General features: G+C 38.9%; 1 protein-coding gene across 2 annotated transcripts in view; it reads left to right on the forward strand.

Annotated features, from left to right (window-relative positions):
- Positions 1 to 16,853, forward strand: part of LOC121526154 (glycerophosphodiester phosphodiesterase domain-containing protein 5-like) — an 81,209-nt gene that overhangs the window by 48,010 nt on the left and 16,346 nt on the right. For both annotated transcript variants that reach the window (XR_005993290.1, XM_041812576.1), the window contains exons 5-10: positions 68 to 127; positions 2,640 to 2,738; positions 4,473 to 4,566; positions 7,944 to 8,089; positions 10,131 to 10,213; positions 12,205 to 12,355. Coding sequence is in view for 1 of the 2 variants with exons in the window: in XM_041812576.1 (XP_041668510.1) it covers positions 68 to 127; positions 2,640 to 2,738; positions 4,473 to 4,566; positions 7,944 to 8,089; positions 10,131 to 10,213; positions 12,205 to 12,355 (633 nt within the window). In the remaining variant the exon portion in view is untranslated. The remainder of the gene's footprint in view (positions 1 to 67; positions 128 to 2,639; positions 2,739 to 4,472; positions 4,567 to 7,943; positions 8,090 to 10,130; positions 10,214 to 12,204; positions 12,356 to 16,853) is intronic.

Consider the following 16,853-nt stretch of genomic DNA (forward strand, 5'->3'; position numbering starts at 1 on the left):
AGAAAACAGAATTATTCTTAAATTTTATATATTATGTCTGTGTCTTATATTTTTCTTTTTCTTTCAGGTTTTAGCACTTTGCCACATTGCACTAGGGCAACAGTTGAATTTGCACTGGCTCCATAAGGTAAACTTCCGTTGCTGTTTGGTTGTGTAATTGTGAGTGTAGACAGTTAAAACTGTATGGTAGACTGAGGAGGGTGAGTTTTACACATGTATTTTGTCAGCCCTGTGGGGGTGGATGTGGGAGTTGAGTGTGTTAAACTCCTCTATGCTTGGTGCCTGTGTGTATGTCCATTCATTGCTGATCGTTTGAACTCAGCCTGAACTTACAGTTAGGATCGTGTTGTCCCAGGAGGATTGTGAAAGGCCAGTAAATGACCTGCTCCAAAATGCTATCAGCAAACCAAACACAAGGACCAAGCTCTCTTAGGGGTGTTAACAGGCTAGGGGCTATTTGAGGTTATTTTGTTTGTCTTAGAGTGTTTTAGGGCTGCATAGTAAGTAGAACTTGATTATTATTGTGATTTAAACTTTGCCAACAAACACTTTGAAAAGTCTGAATATATGCATAAAATATCAACAAAGTTATTTTTAGATTAAAGCAAGTATTTCTTTCTAGCTCTCTCTGCTCTGATTAATTCATGTGAACTTAGTGTGGTTGCAAATACACTATATTGCCAAAAGTATTCACTCACCCATACAAATAATTCAAATCAGGTGTCCCAATCACTTTCATGGCCACAGGTGTATAAAATCAAACACCTAGGCATGCAGACTGTTTCTACAAACATTTGTGGGAGAATGGGTCACTCTCAGGAGCTCAGTGAAATCCAGCGTGGTACTGTGATAGGATGCCACCTGTTCAACAATTCCAGTGGTGAAATTTCCTGGCTCCTAAATATTCCACAGTCAACTGTCAGTGGCATTATAACAAAGTGGAAGTGACTGGGAATGACAGCAACTCAGGCATGAGGTGGTAGGCCACGTAAAATGACGGAGCAGAGTCAGCAGATGCTGAGGCACATAGTGCGCAGAGGTTGCCAACTTTCTGCAGAGTCAATCGCTACAGTGCTCCAAACTTCATGTGGCCTTCAGATTAGCTCAAGAACAGTGTGTAGAGAGCTTCATGGAATGGCCAAGCAGCTGCATCCAAGCCATACATCACCAAATACAATGCAAAGCGTCAGATGCAGTGGTGTAAAGCACGCCGCCACTGGACTCTAGAGCAGTGGAGACATGTTCTCTGGAGTGTCAAAGTGCGCTTCTCCATCTGGCAATCTGATGGACGAGTCTGGGTTTGGCGGTTGCCAGGACAACGGTACTTGTCTGACTGCATTGTGCTAAGTGTAAAGTTTGGTGGAGGGGGGATTATGGTGTGGGGTTGTTTTTCAGGAGCTGGGCTTGGCCCCTTAGTTCCAGTGAAAGGAACTCTGAATGCTTCAGCATACCAAGAGATTTTGGACAATTCCATGCTCCCAACTTTGTGGGAACAGTTTGGGGATGGCCCCTTCCTGCTCCAACATGACTGTGCACCAGTGCACAAAGCAAGGTCCATAAAGACATGGATGAGAGAGTTTGGTGTGGATGAACTTGACTGGCCTGCACAGAGTCCTGACCTCAACTTGATAGAACACCTTTGGGATGACTGAGAGCCAGGCCTTCTCATCCAACATCAGTGTGTGACCTCACAAATGTGCTTGGTCAAAAATTCCCATAAAAACACTCCTAAACCTTGTGGAAAGCCTCCCCAGAAGAGTTGAAGCTGTTATAGCTGCAAAGGGTGGGCCGACGTCATATTAAACCCTATGGATTAAGAATGGGATGTCACTAAATTTTTATGTGAGTCAAGGCAGGTGAGCGAATACTTTGGCAATATAATGTATATATAGCTTTATCTAATGTGGATTATGTAATTAAAGTTAGGATGCACAATATTTTCGGTACGATATCGATTTCAGCAGATTTAAGTTTAAATCGTTCATTATTATTATCGGCAGGTATGAAAATTTCTACCTGTATTAATAACCAATGTAATAAACTATGTATCTCTGTAAATATTGGCCATATAAATATGATTTTAGGCAGGACTAACAGATTTACCTCAGCTGAAGTCTTTTTCTTGATTCATCCTTTTTTCTTAAACTTTAAAGTCTGTTCTAAGAACAGAACTTTTAGGTCTGGCCTACATTTGTATATCGCTATCAGCAAAAATGAATTTACAAATATCGGCAAAACTCCACCGTCATGTATCCCTAAGTATTAGTTTATTTATTGCACTTCATGTAGTTGTGTCAATGTTAGCCAGTGTTATTGGCCATATAGATACGTTTTATATGCATTTTTATTGCATTTTTTTCCTCATATTTAGACTTTATGCCCCAAATCTCACAGTTCTGCCCATATGAATCAAATGTTTATCACCCAGGTTTAATTTAAGTAAAATTTACTGTTTTATCTTAATATCTCAATTTTCATACTGCTATTTATATTGCAGGAATATAAGATAATGCATTTCCAGTGTTTACCAACATCATTCAGCCCTAGAGTGTGTATGTGTATTTTTATGATCCTGTCTGCATGTGCATGTATTTTTCCTTGGGGACAGCCTCTCTTATTTTCTGACTCTGTTCACACAGATAGGAGTGACCGCTGCTCTTCTCACCACCATTGTTGGCGTTATATCTGTCAATCAAACATGGGGCCAGGAGTGGGACGTCATCCCCATCTCCCTACAGGTCAGCAAACTGAAACGCAGCACCAGCAGCTATGGCTAGCCATCAGAAGTGGATTAGAAGCTTTTCCCAAGTTTACTTCTAAACTGAGCATAGTCTTTAGCCCAATTCAGGCCAAAGATTCATAATGAGAAGTTGAAATATCCAACTGCTTGGAACAGGCTGCTCTGTGATGCTTTGAAAGCTTGACAGTTCACTCTGTTGCGGCTGGGTGAAAAGTTGTATCTTTTGCATATCTGTTCTTAACTTTCCAATTTTGCTTTTCACAACTGTGTTCAGAAAAAAAGAGAGGATCCAGATTTTGGAGCCATTCATGGGTGCTTTGACCGAAACAGTGTGCCAAGGTGCATTATGCCAATTTACTCTGTGAGCTTAATGCCGCCGATATCCCATCGACAGTTTCTCTTGGATATTCCTGCAGCAGTTTTGTTATTTAGAGAAAATGTTTTTACCTCTAATAGGAAGAGCAAACACTAACTACTGAGACTGTATTTCACAGAGGGAACATATGGTAATAATGCTGCACTTATTTTGACAGGTGAGTTAGAACTATTGATAAACATCAACTGAATCTTATATGATGTATCCCATTTTACAGGCCTGGGACTACTATTTCTATATGTTTTCATAGAGAGTATGCATTTGCAGATTGTAAATTTCAGCATATCAGCCACATCTTTTGCCGGCCTTATTTAAGCGTCAGTTGCTCAGTTCACACAGCTGCAGCTGTCCCCTGCAACTTACTAAAATAGTCTCATTGTCCTAGGAATCTTTGGTCTGAACAGGGCTTTACACATGTTTTAGTCTGTCAAATCTCAACACAGAATTAGAGATGTCAATGATAAACTGTGTAATATCATGAGTCTGCTTGCGTGGTTATCAAGGAAAATGCTAATGATGATAGTTTGAAGTGTGCATTTCTAAAATATACAAATATTAAATAGAATTTGTTTTTAAAATAAAAAAACTGAACATTTTTACTGTACTGCTTTCAAAATAACTTAATTAAAGGCCTTTTCTATTTTGAAACAATGGTATTTCTACACCATGCAGCAGTGGCATTATTGCATTTCTGCAGGCATTTTGTAAACCTTTTAAGTACTATTTAGTTTAAAAATAATTGCTTTTATGCAATTTTGTAATTACAACTTAACTCTGTGTGTGTGATTGAGATTAGATTATTTTATTTAAATTTGTTAACATTTCAGATATCTGCGTGAGCCTAGTGCCATCCCGGACCTATTCTCAACTTCCTGCAATTGCAACATCTTGCTCATGTTAATAGATTAGAGTTTGTAATATTAACTTACTAGACTTTTTTACAAACATCTAATGAGATCTCTTTTTGATTTTCATATTTAACATTTCTAGAACAAATCCTGTTGAATTTAACAGTATAAATACAGCACATACCAACAGCTAAAATTCTATAAGAACAGTAAATAAGCTTATAATGTCTGTGTCTCTTTGAGACTTTCACTGCAGGCGCACAATTACACTGCAACTAAACTGCCATTAGAATTGAATACCCCTACAAATAATAGCTATTATCTGTGAGCAGTGTCTTTACTAAAGATAATGTCTGTAATTCTTCACTGTCTCTTTTTTCTCTTCTTCTGCCTGCTACACTCTCTTTTAACCCTGATTGTCCTTGCCTGCCCCCCTTCCTTTCTATCTCCTCTCCTTTAATTGTGCCTTACCTTTATCATCTCCCCTCTCTCTCATATCTCTTTTCAGGCCACGGGGCCATTCCTGCACATCGGGGCCCTCGCTGCAGTTACAGCACTGTCTTGGATTGTAGCTGGACAGGTTGCCCGCTCAGAAAAAACAAGTATGTTTACATCTAAAACACAGAATACAAGATACCCTTACCTGTCGGGATAATACGCTACACAGACGCACTCAAACAAATAAGGGAAGAGTGGTGAATGATTAACACAATGTAGACAGAGGTCAGGACCTCCACCCAGGCTGTCAGAGATAATGAACATTCCTTCAGGCTCTTGTGGTGTTTTCCAGCTGGGACACCTTGGATTGTTTTTTTTTTTTTATTTTTTTATCACGCCTCCGCCTGTATAGCCAGGGATGGAGGCATTATGTTGTCTGTTCAGCATTGCATTATTTCTGAACATGATCTCACAAAAACGCTATGAGGGATTTTCTTCAAACCTTGCATTAACACCCACTCTGCACTGGTGAAGTGATTTGATTATGGAGTTTATAGGTTAAAGGTCAAGGGTACTGGCTTCATGTTCATCACCTGCTTGCAAATATACTATCTCAAGAACGCTTTGAAGGATTTTCTTAAAACTTTGCACAAATATCCAACTGGACTAAAGGAAAGAACTGATCGATTTTTGGAGGTTTTTGGTCAAAGGTCACTGGAGCACATTACATCTTTTGTTGGTAAATGAAATACATTGCCTATGAAAAGTGTTCTCCCTCTTGAATGTTTTACCCCTCTATTGATTTAATAAATCTGGTGGTCAATATAATTTGGATTTTTGGACAAGAAAAAAATCCTTTCATGTCAAGTGAAAACAGATTGCTACAAAGTCATGTCAATTAAACAAAAATATGCAAGGTAAAATAAGTGGCTGCATGAATATTCATCCCCTTTAAAGTGACTGACCTGATTCAACAGAGTTCCAGCTAATTGGTGCTAGTAGTCTTACAATTAGTGAAATGAGGATCATTTGAGTGCAGTGAATTTGTCTAAAGTGATTGTAGTACAAACACACCTGTGTCTGGCAGGTCTAGTCACAGGTTAATCAGTATTCCTGTCTACCATTACTTCATGAAGACAAAAGAACACTCCAAGCAACTCAGAGAAAAGGTTCTTGAAAGTGTGGAGGGAATATGGCACATGTGTGAATCTGTCTAGATCAGGCTGTCCTCACAAACTGAGTGACCATGCAAGAAGGAGACAAGTGAGAGAGGCCACCAAGACACCTATGACTACTCTGAAGGAGTTACAAGCTTCAGCAGCTGAGATGGGAGAGACTCTGCATACTATGACTGTTGCTGGGCTCTTCATCAGTCAAAGCTTTATGGGAGCGTTGCATAGAGAAAGCCGCTGTTGAAGAAAACTCATATTAAATCATATTAAAAGGAAGAAAGTTCTTTGGTCTGATGAGACCAAATTGTGCTTTTTGGCCATTTAGACAAGACGCTATGTTTGATGGACACCAAACACTGTACATCACTACAAACACACCATCCCCACTGTGAAACATCTTGGTGGCAGTATCATGCTGTGAGGATGCTTCTTGGCAGCTGGCCCTGGAAGGCTTCTAAAGGTACAGGTTGAAATGAATGTGGTGAAATATACGAAAATCCTGGAGGACAATTGTATTTAGTCTGCAGAGGAGTACGGCTTGGTAGATGATTTATTTTCCATCAAGAAAATGAACTGATGCCTATAGCAAAAGCTACACAGAAATGGTTTAAAGACAACCAGATGAATGTTCTGGAGGGCTAAGTCAAAGCCCAGACCTCAATCCAATAGTGAATTTTGACTGGACTGAAAAGGGCATGCCTGATCCCTTTGTATCCTGACAGAGCTTGAGCAATTTTGAAAAGGGATTAAGTAAAATTGCAGTGTCCAGAAGTGCAAACATGATTGAGACTTATCCACACAGACTCAGTGCTGTGATTGGACCAAAGGTGCATTTACTAAATACTGACTTGAACGGTGTGAATATTTATGCAGTCAGTTATTTTGCCTCACATATTTTTATTTGATATACAGTAGTTTGTAGGAATCTGCTTTCACTTGAACATTAAAGAGGTTTTTGTCAAAAAAGAAAAACAAAACAAAAAAGCCAAGTTTTTATCATAAATGTACAAAGGCAGATATGTATGCCTTTAGAGAGACATCATGAGCTTGGAAGGGATATATACTGTCCCTTTATGCAACCATGGTACAAAGCAGAGTATAAAATTGGGCTCTCATATTTGCTGAATTTTAGCTTAGACTTGAAAATGTAAAAATGAAGACATGCTCCTTTAATGTCATATTGTGTGGGGAAAAAAATGGAAAGAAATCCTAATCAGTGTGTAATTCCTTTTGTGTGTGGATGAAGCCTCCTGTGTGTAACAGGAGTTGTCTGCTGAGTTCTGCTCAGGATCCGACCTTGAAACAAATACATTCCCCTGAGTCTTTGTGTGTCTGTTTGCCTGCACACATGCAGAAATACACGTGCACACCTCATTGCTCATTTACAATAGATGGATGAAGGGGGAAGTATTTCTCCATGGTTGCTGCTGTTGAAGTCACTCAACATCAGTAACCAGTGTTTAGTGACAAGTCACATCCCACACTCACTGTGCATGGATGTTTAGGGAAGCTAAAACTCACTGTATGTAAATTATACTGGCAGTATTGTGCCTGAAGGTTAAACTGAAGGATTTAATTATCAAGTCAAGAGCGAGAACATTTAGCCTAGTTCACCCTGGAGACGGGGAACAACTGTTCAAAGGTCTGTGAGGTAGAGTGGGTTGAAAACACTAGAAGGTGTCAAAGCAGGTTTACTGCATCTGGTATACATCCTGCCTGTCAACCAAACAGGATATGTGATAGTGGGCCAATAGTGTAGCTGGATGCTGCAATGAGAGCTGTTTTTGAATCTCTCTAGTTGTATGCTCAGCTCAGCTGTATTAATGGCTGCAAGCTATAACCTTGTGTAGCACATAGGGATGAGTATCAAAACCCATCATATTCAATACTGGCCAAGTTAGAATGCAGATTTTTTTGCTACCATCTCGACATGACCCCCTGCCACTCCAAATGAAAGGAGCAAACAAAGTGTTAGAATTCATGTGATTAAAGTGTGCTCATTTTATTTCAACAGAGCATGAATCATTTTGCTGTCCAGAGCAATGTCTGTACTCTTACCACATTTCCCTCCCAAGGACACAGTCACACTGACTGACCTATTTATTTTATTTTTATTTCTCTTAATCATTTACAATACCAATGCAGCTTTTATTCACTACAAACTTTGAGCACACATTTTTCCTCTTAAAAGTTTCAATTTAGCACCGGTATCAGGAAAACTTCAAGCAATACCCATCCCTATTAGCACACAGACTGTACAGCGGTATCATTGTTTGATTTTAACTCCCTGAAGTGAATTAAAGGTTTTACTAAAAAAAACTGTAACTGCATTTCCATTTCTGTACTTAATATTGTCTGTCTCCTGTCAGTGTTTCAGATGGTGGTCATGCTGCTATATCTCACTGTGTTACTGGGACTCTACGTAGTTCCCCTCTACATTACCTCCCCATGCATAATGGACCCCAGCTCCCTCAAACCACGTCCTGATGTCATCGGCCACCAGGGCGCCCCCATGGTGAGTCAGCTGACCTCCATTATCCTCTTCTAGGTGTGACTGTGAACGTGGATGGTTGTTTGTCTTGGTATGTCAGCCCTGTGATTGACTGGTGACTCACCCTGTGACACCCCGCTACCTCAAATGGGATAAGTAGTGTTGATGATAGATAAATGGATGGATATTTTTAAGCAACATTATATTGGTGGGTGTCAAACCCTAATCTCAAAGGACATAGACCTTTTGACCTTAAGTGTCTGTTGTAATTTGTTTCCAATTTGGAGGAGACATGAGGAAAATCTGATATATCTACTTTGAAAATTCAGTTTTATTTTTTCTGCACTTCCCAAAGCTACTCTAGTTATTTGCCATCTCTGTTGACAGATTCTACATATAATGCAGAGCCCACTGAGTCCATTTTTTTCTTCCAAATTTTTCAGACATTAAAAAATATAATCGATTTCATGTAGTTCTAATCATATTTGCACACTGACGCTGAAACTTTCATCTGTCATTATTTTATTTTGAACAGGTTCCTTTTTTTTTTTTTTTTTTTTTTTTTTGGCACATCAGTCCAAGTCATTTAGATGAGTGATTGACTTATCATAGCAGCACTTGATGCTTCCTTCTCATTTCTTGCTTGCCCCCTCACCTCTCTCTCTCTCTTCCTCGCTGAAACCTCACTGATAACTCTGTGATTTGCCCATGCATTATGTTGGTATTGACCATAGTATATAACAGATATAGGCATAAATTTATACCAACAGCCCCGTAACAGACTTAAAATGAAAGAGTTGCTCACCATTTCTCCAAGCTCAGTGCTATGACATATGCTGGGACTGTATGAAGATCTCTGTAAGGATGGAAGGACCCAGTGAGTTTTTAAGAAATTATGGAGCCACACGCACATCCTCACTGCTTATTTTCAGTATGAAACAGTTTGCCTTATTCTACAAATTTTCGCAGTGAATCTGAGTGAAATACATCAGGCTCAGTGTGAAAGGTCTGAGTATGTAATTTTTTTAGTATTATGAATTTTAAAACAACGCATAATGGACTCAAAGTGTAGAGCTTTATGAAAACCTACTTTTGAATGTTGAACTTAGACTTTAAAGGGGCATGGCACTTCTCTAGGGTGTTCAGAACAACAAAATTACAGCATTTATGTCTCAGATTTTTAATGGAAAAGGAACTCTATCGTTAAAGTGTTTTAACTCTAACCTCTGGCTTCACCAGAGTTGTGGAGAAATCCACATCTGTTCCTAGTAGTATACACTGTCTACCAGATGATGATAGAGGATGATTGCTGAAGGGTTGCAAGATTGGTTTCTTTATGACCCTGTTGTTGTACAACTCAAACTAGCGCACAAAACATTACTGCTTGACATCCTGAAGCACCTATCAGTGTCTTCAGCTTTTTAAATTACACAATATCTCCCACAGATCAGATTTTATACCCCACTACAGAATATAAACGCCTGTTACAGCCTGTTGATTATGTCAGAATGTTATATAATGATACGAATTACGCAAACTAAAGAACACTTTCAATTTTTCATTATTGTGTTGTGTTGCAATAATGTTTTTGCATCTACTTGCTACCTGCTGAGAGGTTTTGAACTTGGCAGAACACTCATTAGGGGATTGTGCAACACTTGGAAAGAAAATGAAAGAGAATCCTGATTACCCATAAAAGTTACTCTCATGCTCGAAAACAACCCAATGTTCCTGAGTTTTATGTAAATTGATCGATCCTCACTGTGGAATCTAAAATTAGGAGTGCCTCAGAGAGGCCGAGAAACCCTAACTGGGAAAAACAATCAGGCATTCCCAGAAGGACTGTATTGATTACAGTGTCATTTATATCATGTGGTTTTTAGTCATTGACTTATAGAAGCAAGCTTTTCTAGTTAGTGCTGTTTAACTATTAGCTGCATATTGATCGTAACCTTGACTTAAATGATGAATGAGCCATGGAGTCCATTTCACAACATTCCTTTGGGCTCAGAAGAATGACTGTAATCTCACGTGTCTGTGTCTGTGTCTGTGTCTGTGTTTCCAGCTTGCTCCTGAGAACACGCTGTGGTCTTTCCAGCGAGCTCTACAGATGAACGTCACTGGATTCGAGGCTGATGTCACCATCAGGTACACACACACAGAAACTCACACAATCAATCAATACAGCAGCATGTCACAGCCAAAGAACTAGAAGGTTATTTTAACCCTGTTTACACCCAAGTAGTCCTTAATGCAAGGTGTGGACATGCTTCAGCGTCTACTGGAGATAATTAAATTTTTGACCATTGACCGCATAGAGTGCTGATCTGGGATGCCTTCAGATTTGTTTGGAAGAAGCTACACATGTTAGCACACGTTGATGATGCCCTGACAGCTCTTCATTTGGTACCTTTTTTTCTTTGTTTATGTCTATTAAACCAGTGTTTTAAAAACTTGTTTTGAGAGGGGGCACATTGTATTATAAAAAAATTCTTAGGACACACCAACAACTAAGAATGTTATAAGGAAACAAAATTATATTTCTTCACAGTATTGTTATTAAGGAGCTCTTATGTGTACTTTTTGAATACATTTTGAGTCTTGATGCTAGACCAGTTGAGAAGTACCGACATAGACTACTCTTTTGGAGATTCATATTCTCTCACCCTGCTTGCACGTTAGAGAAAGATACTGTTTTACTGAAACTGCTCAGTACTCAGTGCTTTAATTGAAAATGAACTACTTTTTACATTTACTTTATTAGATTTATATACCAGTAATTTTCGCTGGACCACTGAGTTCTTATAGCCGGCTGTCGATCAAGATGTATTTTTAATGCATTGTGTGAAAGCATGTACTAAGTGCAGTCAGCTTGGAATCTTAAAGGCCTAAATGGAAGTTAATCCAAAGTATTAAAAGCCCCTTTCTATGTCTACATTTTTTTTAGATGTGTCCTTTCATACACCACCTTTGGTTGCTTTTCAGAATGTTTGCTTAGCTAAAACATCTTCACATGAGTATTATTAAGAATCCACACTGGACTGCAAGTTACCAATAAATTCTAAATGTGTTGTTTTTGCTGCTCTGTTTGTCATACAGTCCTAAAGACTCAGTGTCTTTAAGAGAAATGCTAAGTATTACTTAAACATGAAAAAAAAATCAACACAAACTGCTAGTTCTTTTTAAAGTCTTTGGATTGAGCAACAGTGGCTGAGAACAAGCCTCAGCGATACTGCAGCAGATCAGTCTATCAGCAGGCAGTAGATGGAGGCATGATATCAACAATATAATGGGAGCTGACAGGATCACAGAGACACACTTGGAGAAAGAGGGAGGAAGTGGAGATGGTGGTGGGTGGAAAGTGAAGTGGCTGTGGTGTATGATGGATAGTAGGCGTGCATGTCTACTCATGCATGTACGGTTACAGAGGATGGATGATTGTGCATCATGAGGGTTGTTTTTGTTCTGCAGAATGTTCATTTTTGTGTTCAGACCTTATTTTGTTATGTATAAGTGGATTAGATTATCGCCATTTATTTTCACTGCTTAATTAGCTACAGAGACAGAGTTGTTTCCTGTATCAGAGAGCTCCATGTAGTGTGTGTGCATATAGGGTACAATCCTAAAAGAGTTTTTGTGTGTTAATGGAGGCTGCTGACAGGTAAGCTAGCTGAGTAATTAGACTTGATGACAGGCAGAGCGACAGTGAGACTCCATTCCTTCAGCAGACATGCAGACAATACACGGCGATACAGTACACCCGCTTACATTGTGATTTCCCATTATTGTGACTTTATTATCAATCAAAAGTGGGCACAGTAATGAAAAATTTAATTTTAACTGTTAATCCATTAACAAAGATGTTAACACTGAGAACAGTTAACTCACTGATTCTGCTCAGAATTTACTGAAGGTTATATTAGCGATGTAGTTTAAAGGTAATGACTGCCGGACAGTGCACTCCTAGGCCACCCGTATGTTTTCTCCTCTTTATTATGAATTTAAACAAAAGTGCATATATATCGCATACAGATGAACACTGCTGCCCAGCCATAAACACAATCATGACTGCAGAAAGAGCCAAAGATTCCTTTATAATCATTGTTTATTGCTGGTGCCTCTCCTTTTCTGATCACTAGTGAGGATGGAGTTCCTTTCCTGATGCGTGACCGCACTCTGCAGAGGACCACAGACGTCCTGAAGGTTTTCCCAGACAGACAGATGATTGATGCTTCTTTCTTTAACTGGACAGATCTGCAGCAACTCAACGCAGGACAGTGGTTCCTCAAGGTAATTCTTCAGTCTAATGGACATACTTTTTTTAAGCTTTATGTGACAGCCTGGTATAGTGCTGTGGTTTGTGGTGAAGGTCATTAGACCATTCAAAATGAGATCAAATAATGCTTTAAGCTGATGTGATCCAGTATGCAGAGTGGATTAGGGTCAACTAGTGCTTCAAAATATTTTTATATGTTAGTATTAAACCTGCATGAAGTCCAAACTAGCTGCCAAAGTAGGTTGAAAACACCCATATAAAAAAGCAATGAGCATTGTAAGGAAATTATGCCAGTTCTGTTCACCCTACAGACCCATAGCTGTTACTTCAGTTACAACTGATGGTGATCCAATGTAAATAAATAAAGTAAAACAATTACTATTTGGCAATGCTTTTGGAACATCTACAAAAATAGAGGAATTGCCATCTTCATTGTTCTAATCTTGTTTCTCCATTGCCTACAGATGTGGTTTATGCATGTCCCTCCCTTATCTGTGTTTCTACAGAGGCGAATTACATTTGGAGCAGGATACAGTGATGTGGTTATATTGCATTTTGTGGCTTGTGTAACCTTGCTCTGTTGTACTTAAAACTTTTAGAGTACACAAACAACAATATTTTCCTCAGCTATGGCAAATGTGCCATGCACCTCTTTTGATCTGTACGTATCTAAATATGGACAACCACAGGTTAAAGCAGAAACACATTGCACCCAAAGGCATTTTGCTTTTATTGCTTTGGTCTGTCAGTATTTGTTGTAATCTTAAATTTGCTCAACATTCCCCTTCAGTCTTTTTGTTTTGGATGTGCCCACAGAGAGGCTGCAAATGCCATGTTCTAAAAAGTCTGCATGTAATTGTTGGAATTCATCATATTTGTCTGATATCTTCTCATAGTCTCTTCTTGTCATGAAATCATTTTTATTAAATCTACAAAGCTAAGGTGAAAGACCTACAACAGGAGTGGGAAACTAGTGGCCTGGCAGCCGATTGCAGCTCCTGTCCTCACGCAATGTGGCCCACAGCATCTCCTGAAGTTAAACATGAAGAAAACATGACAAAAATCTACCATAAAAGCATTAAAAAATATACCTATTTCCACAATAATCTTACTGGTAAATGTAGTATAACTGACTGTAATTATAAAGCTCTTAAGGGCCTGTGTCCACATCCACCTTTTTGCACCGGCAGCACTTATTTTTCATACAAAACTAATGTATTCCACTGTTTTCAGCACTCAGCATCATGAGTGCAAAATTCCCCCTGATGTCAGCTATTTTTTGTCACAGTGCTCAGATTCATGAATTTTGTCTGCTTTGACAGAAAAGTGTTTTAGACGTGGCTCAATATTCCATCAAAACTTTTGACCGAACACCAATAGCACAAATTTCCATCTTCCTGAAACAGGATAAAAATGTCTAACACAATAAATTAGATGGGATGAAATGATTAAAATACTTAAAATACTGTATTGTGACCTTATATGTGAAGTTATGAGAGCAGTGGTATAGGGATTCTATTGTTTATGTAAGGATTTTAAAGCAGTAGGAATAAAGGACTCCCCGTGTTTTTCTTAGCTAAGAGGACTTTATAGTGTTGACTCAATGGTAAAAGCTGTAAAGATTTGATGCAGGGTGTGTGGGATCTGCTGTGATGAGGTTAACTTTACTTTTAACTGGGCTTATAGCGCTCTTAGTACAGCTTTATCTTGATGGTGTTTCTTTGAAAAAAAAAAAAAAATCAGATGTATTAAGAGCATTGTGGATATTGAATTCAACTGCCATAACCTACCACTTAACATTGAAACTTACTGTTACTTAAATTGACTCTAATTCTGTGCTGAGCTCACTGAATTAGAGTCAGTTACTGTTGCACTTGAGCTGAAAAACATACATCTTTGTTTTAGGGTTCCTGCAGATCCTTGAGAAGTCTTGAAAAGTCTTTAGTTGTACTTTGAAAATTTAAGGCTATTAAAAGTCTTATTTTTACTGGGGAGAGGTCTTAGGGCGCATTCACACCAGAGCTGTTCGGCCTGTTTTAAACGAACTCTGGTCTGTTTTCCTGGATAGTCCAGTTCGTTTGGAGTGGTGTGAAAGCTCAAACAAACTGGTGCCGACTCCGCTTGAAAACGGGGTCTCGGTCCGCTTCCTAATGAACCCTGGTATGGTTCGTTTGAGGTGTGAAAGCAAAGCGGACCAACTTGTGAACCAAAGGCAGGAAGTGGCATAAAGCGTAATGATATACTAATTTATATGTGACTTAATATACTCAAATACATGTTGGTACCTTGGCGTCTGTGTAGCCATAGCAACACATCGTAGTCGGTGCTGATTTGTTTGTCTCATGTAACAAACGACATGCTGGACAGCTCACCGCCTTGCTGACTGCTCATAATGCCCCAATGCAAGAGCAGAAACCCCAAGACAGCGTGAATTTGGTGTTTATCATTGTTTATGTGGAAGAAAAGACCAGCGGAAGGAGATGAATTTCCGGTTTTATCTTCTTCTACACCTTTTTTTTTTTCTTGGTTACCTTTTGTTTGTGATGACAGCGCCCCTAATGGGCAGAGGTTGTAGGTGTTCAGACAGTTTGGTCCGTTTGGCCAAGAGCAGTGTGAATGTGAACCAAGCCAAAGGAAAGTGCAACAGTGCTGCAATTTCCGTTCCAAAAAGGATCGAGTACCCCGGACTATCAGGTGTGAAAACGACCTTAGACTTTAAATGGCACTTTGACTAAGACGTGCCCTTATAGAATTATTGCTCACTTAAAAATTTGTACAGCCCACTTTTGTTTTTGAATGACCTGCCTTTACAAAAAGTGTAACTTTCCTTTGGAATAATTTATTAACTGTACAAAATAGTCACAATAAACATCACTAAACAGTGTACTAATAGAAAAGAGGCACTAAATGTACCATAAATTGTTGGATTTGGGTGTTAATGGCCAAAAGAATTTGATGCTTTCAATCAGGGGTTCTCACATTTTTTGTACAAGGCAGACCTAAGATCAAGCCAAAATCCTGAAGCACAAAATATTTATATCCATGCAAAATAACCTCTCTATGGGATAGTATATTTAGTTGATGTAGAGTCGTAGTAACAACATATCATTGTACTAAGTCCACTGGAGTAATTGCCCTGTATCAGTGGACACTCTGTAAACTGTACATTAAATTAATAAATTTGTCCCTGGTTCCATGCACTCTGAAATCCTATCTGCCTTTCTTTTTTGACTGTTTGCTGTACTACAGGTAGTAATTTTTTTCTCAGTTCAGGTCTTAAAAAGTCCTACATTTCATTTTTTAAGACTGTCCAACAATTCCTCAACAATATGGCCTCTTGGCAGTGAGGATAAAATGAATGTGGCCTTTTAGCAACCAGAGTTGCTCATCCTTTATCTAAATGATCAGATCACCTGTTTATCTTTCTTATTTTGTAAGGCTTTTTATGCCTATCAGTAATGAGAGTGGATAGAGTAGGACATGGGGGAAGGAGGGTAGGGGCTGGCATGCAGTCGCTTCCAGCACTACAGCCTCAGTTTATGGGTGCAACCTGACCACTTGTCATTCTGCACCACAGCTGTCTGATTTCCAGTGGTACACTTTTGGTAAAAGTTCACTTTAAGCTAGTGTTGTAGTACTCGAGACTGGTCTTGGTCTTGAGACCGGTCTCAAGACAACATTTTGAATGTCTTTGTCTTGTCTCGGATTCGAGAGCATTTTATTCGGCCTTGTCTCGGTCTCGGACTGGCCGGACTTGGGATTTTCTATCAAGACTGGGGAGAGACCAGCACTGATCTGCTATTCCTAAACTTCATTAATGTGATATTAAGGAGAAGCACTTGCTCAAACAATAAATAGCTACACCTGCAAAAACTCAGACATCAGTCCATCTTATTTCTAGTCAGAGATCCCTCTGAACACTTACTTTCAGCTGCATTCACTTGACAAATCTAGATAAAAATCTCATTTTCAGACATTTAAAATAATTCCAGACTTGTCAGTGGCTTTTAAATACATACAAGGATTTATTTTTTACAAGGGGTTAGTTGAACAAATTTGTTAAGATTTGAGATTTTTGCATGTTGTGCTTTGAAAGAGTTGTTTTTATCTTTCAAATTTATTAAAAAGAAAACTTAAGTTAAAGAGAGAATGATCTTTTACTGTTCAACCCTGTCGGGTATTGTTTTAAATTGATTTTTATGGTCTTGGTCTTTTCTTGGTCTCGGTCTTGACTCAGTCTTGACCCCCAAAAACCTTGGTCTTGTCTTGGTCTCTGGTTCAGTGCACTCTGGTCTCAGGCAAGTCTTGGTCTCGGATAGTGTGGTCTTGAGTGCTTTTAGCAGAAGCTAAGGGACTGTGAAGTGAGAGAGCATGATTTTTACTCATCATTGCTTCAAAAAACTCAACACAAAGCTTAGATTGATGCATTTTTGAAAATCTACTGCTAAAACCCTGCCTTATAAACAGATGCTGTTGCCTTCAAAGCTAAAGGCTCTACATACCAATCTTGAA

This window comes from Cheilinus undulatus, linkage group 2 (assembly GCF_018320785.1).
Source record: "Cheilinus undulatus linkage group 2, ASM1832078v1, whole genome shotgun sequence".
NCBI classification, from domain to species: Eukaryota; Metazoa; Chordata; class Actinopteri; order Labriformes; family Labridae; genus Cheilinus; species Cheilinus undulatus.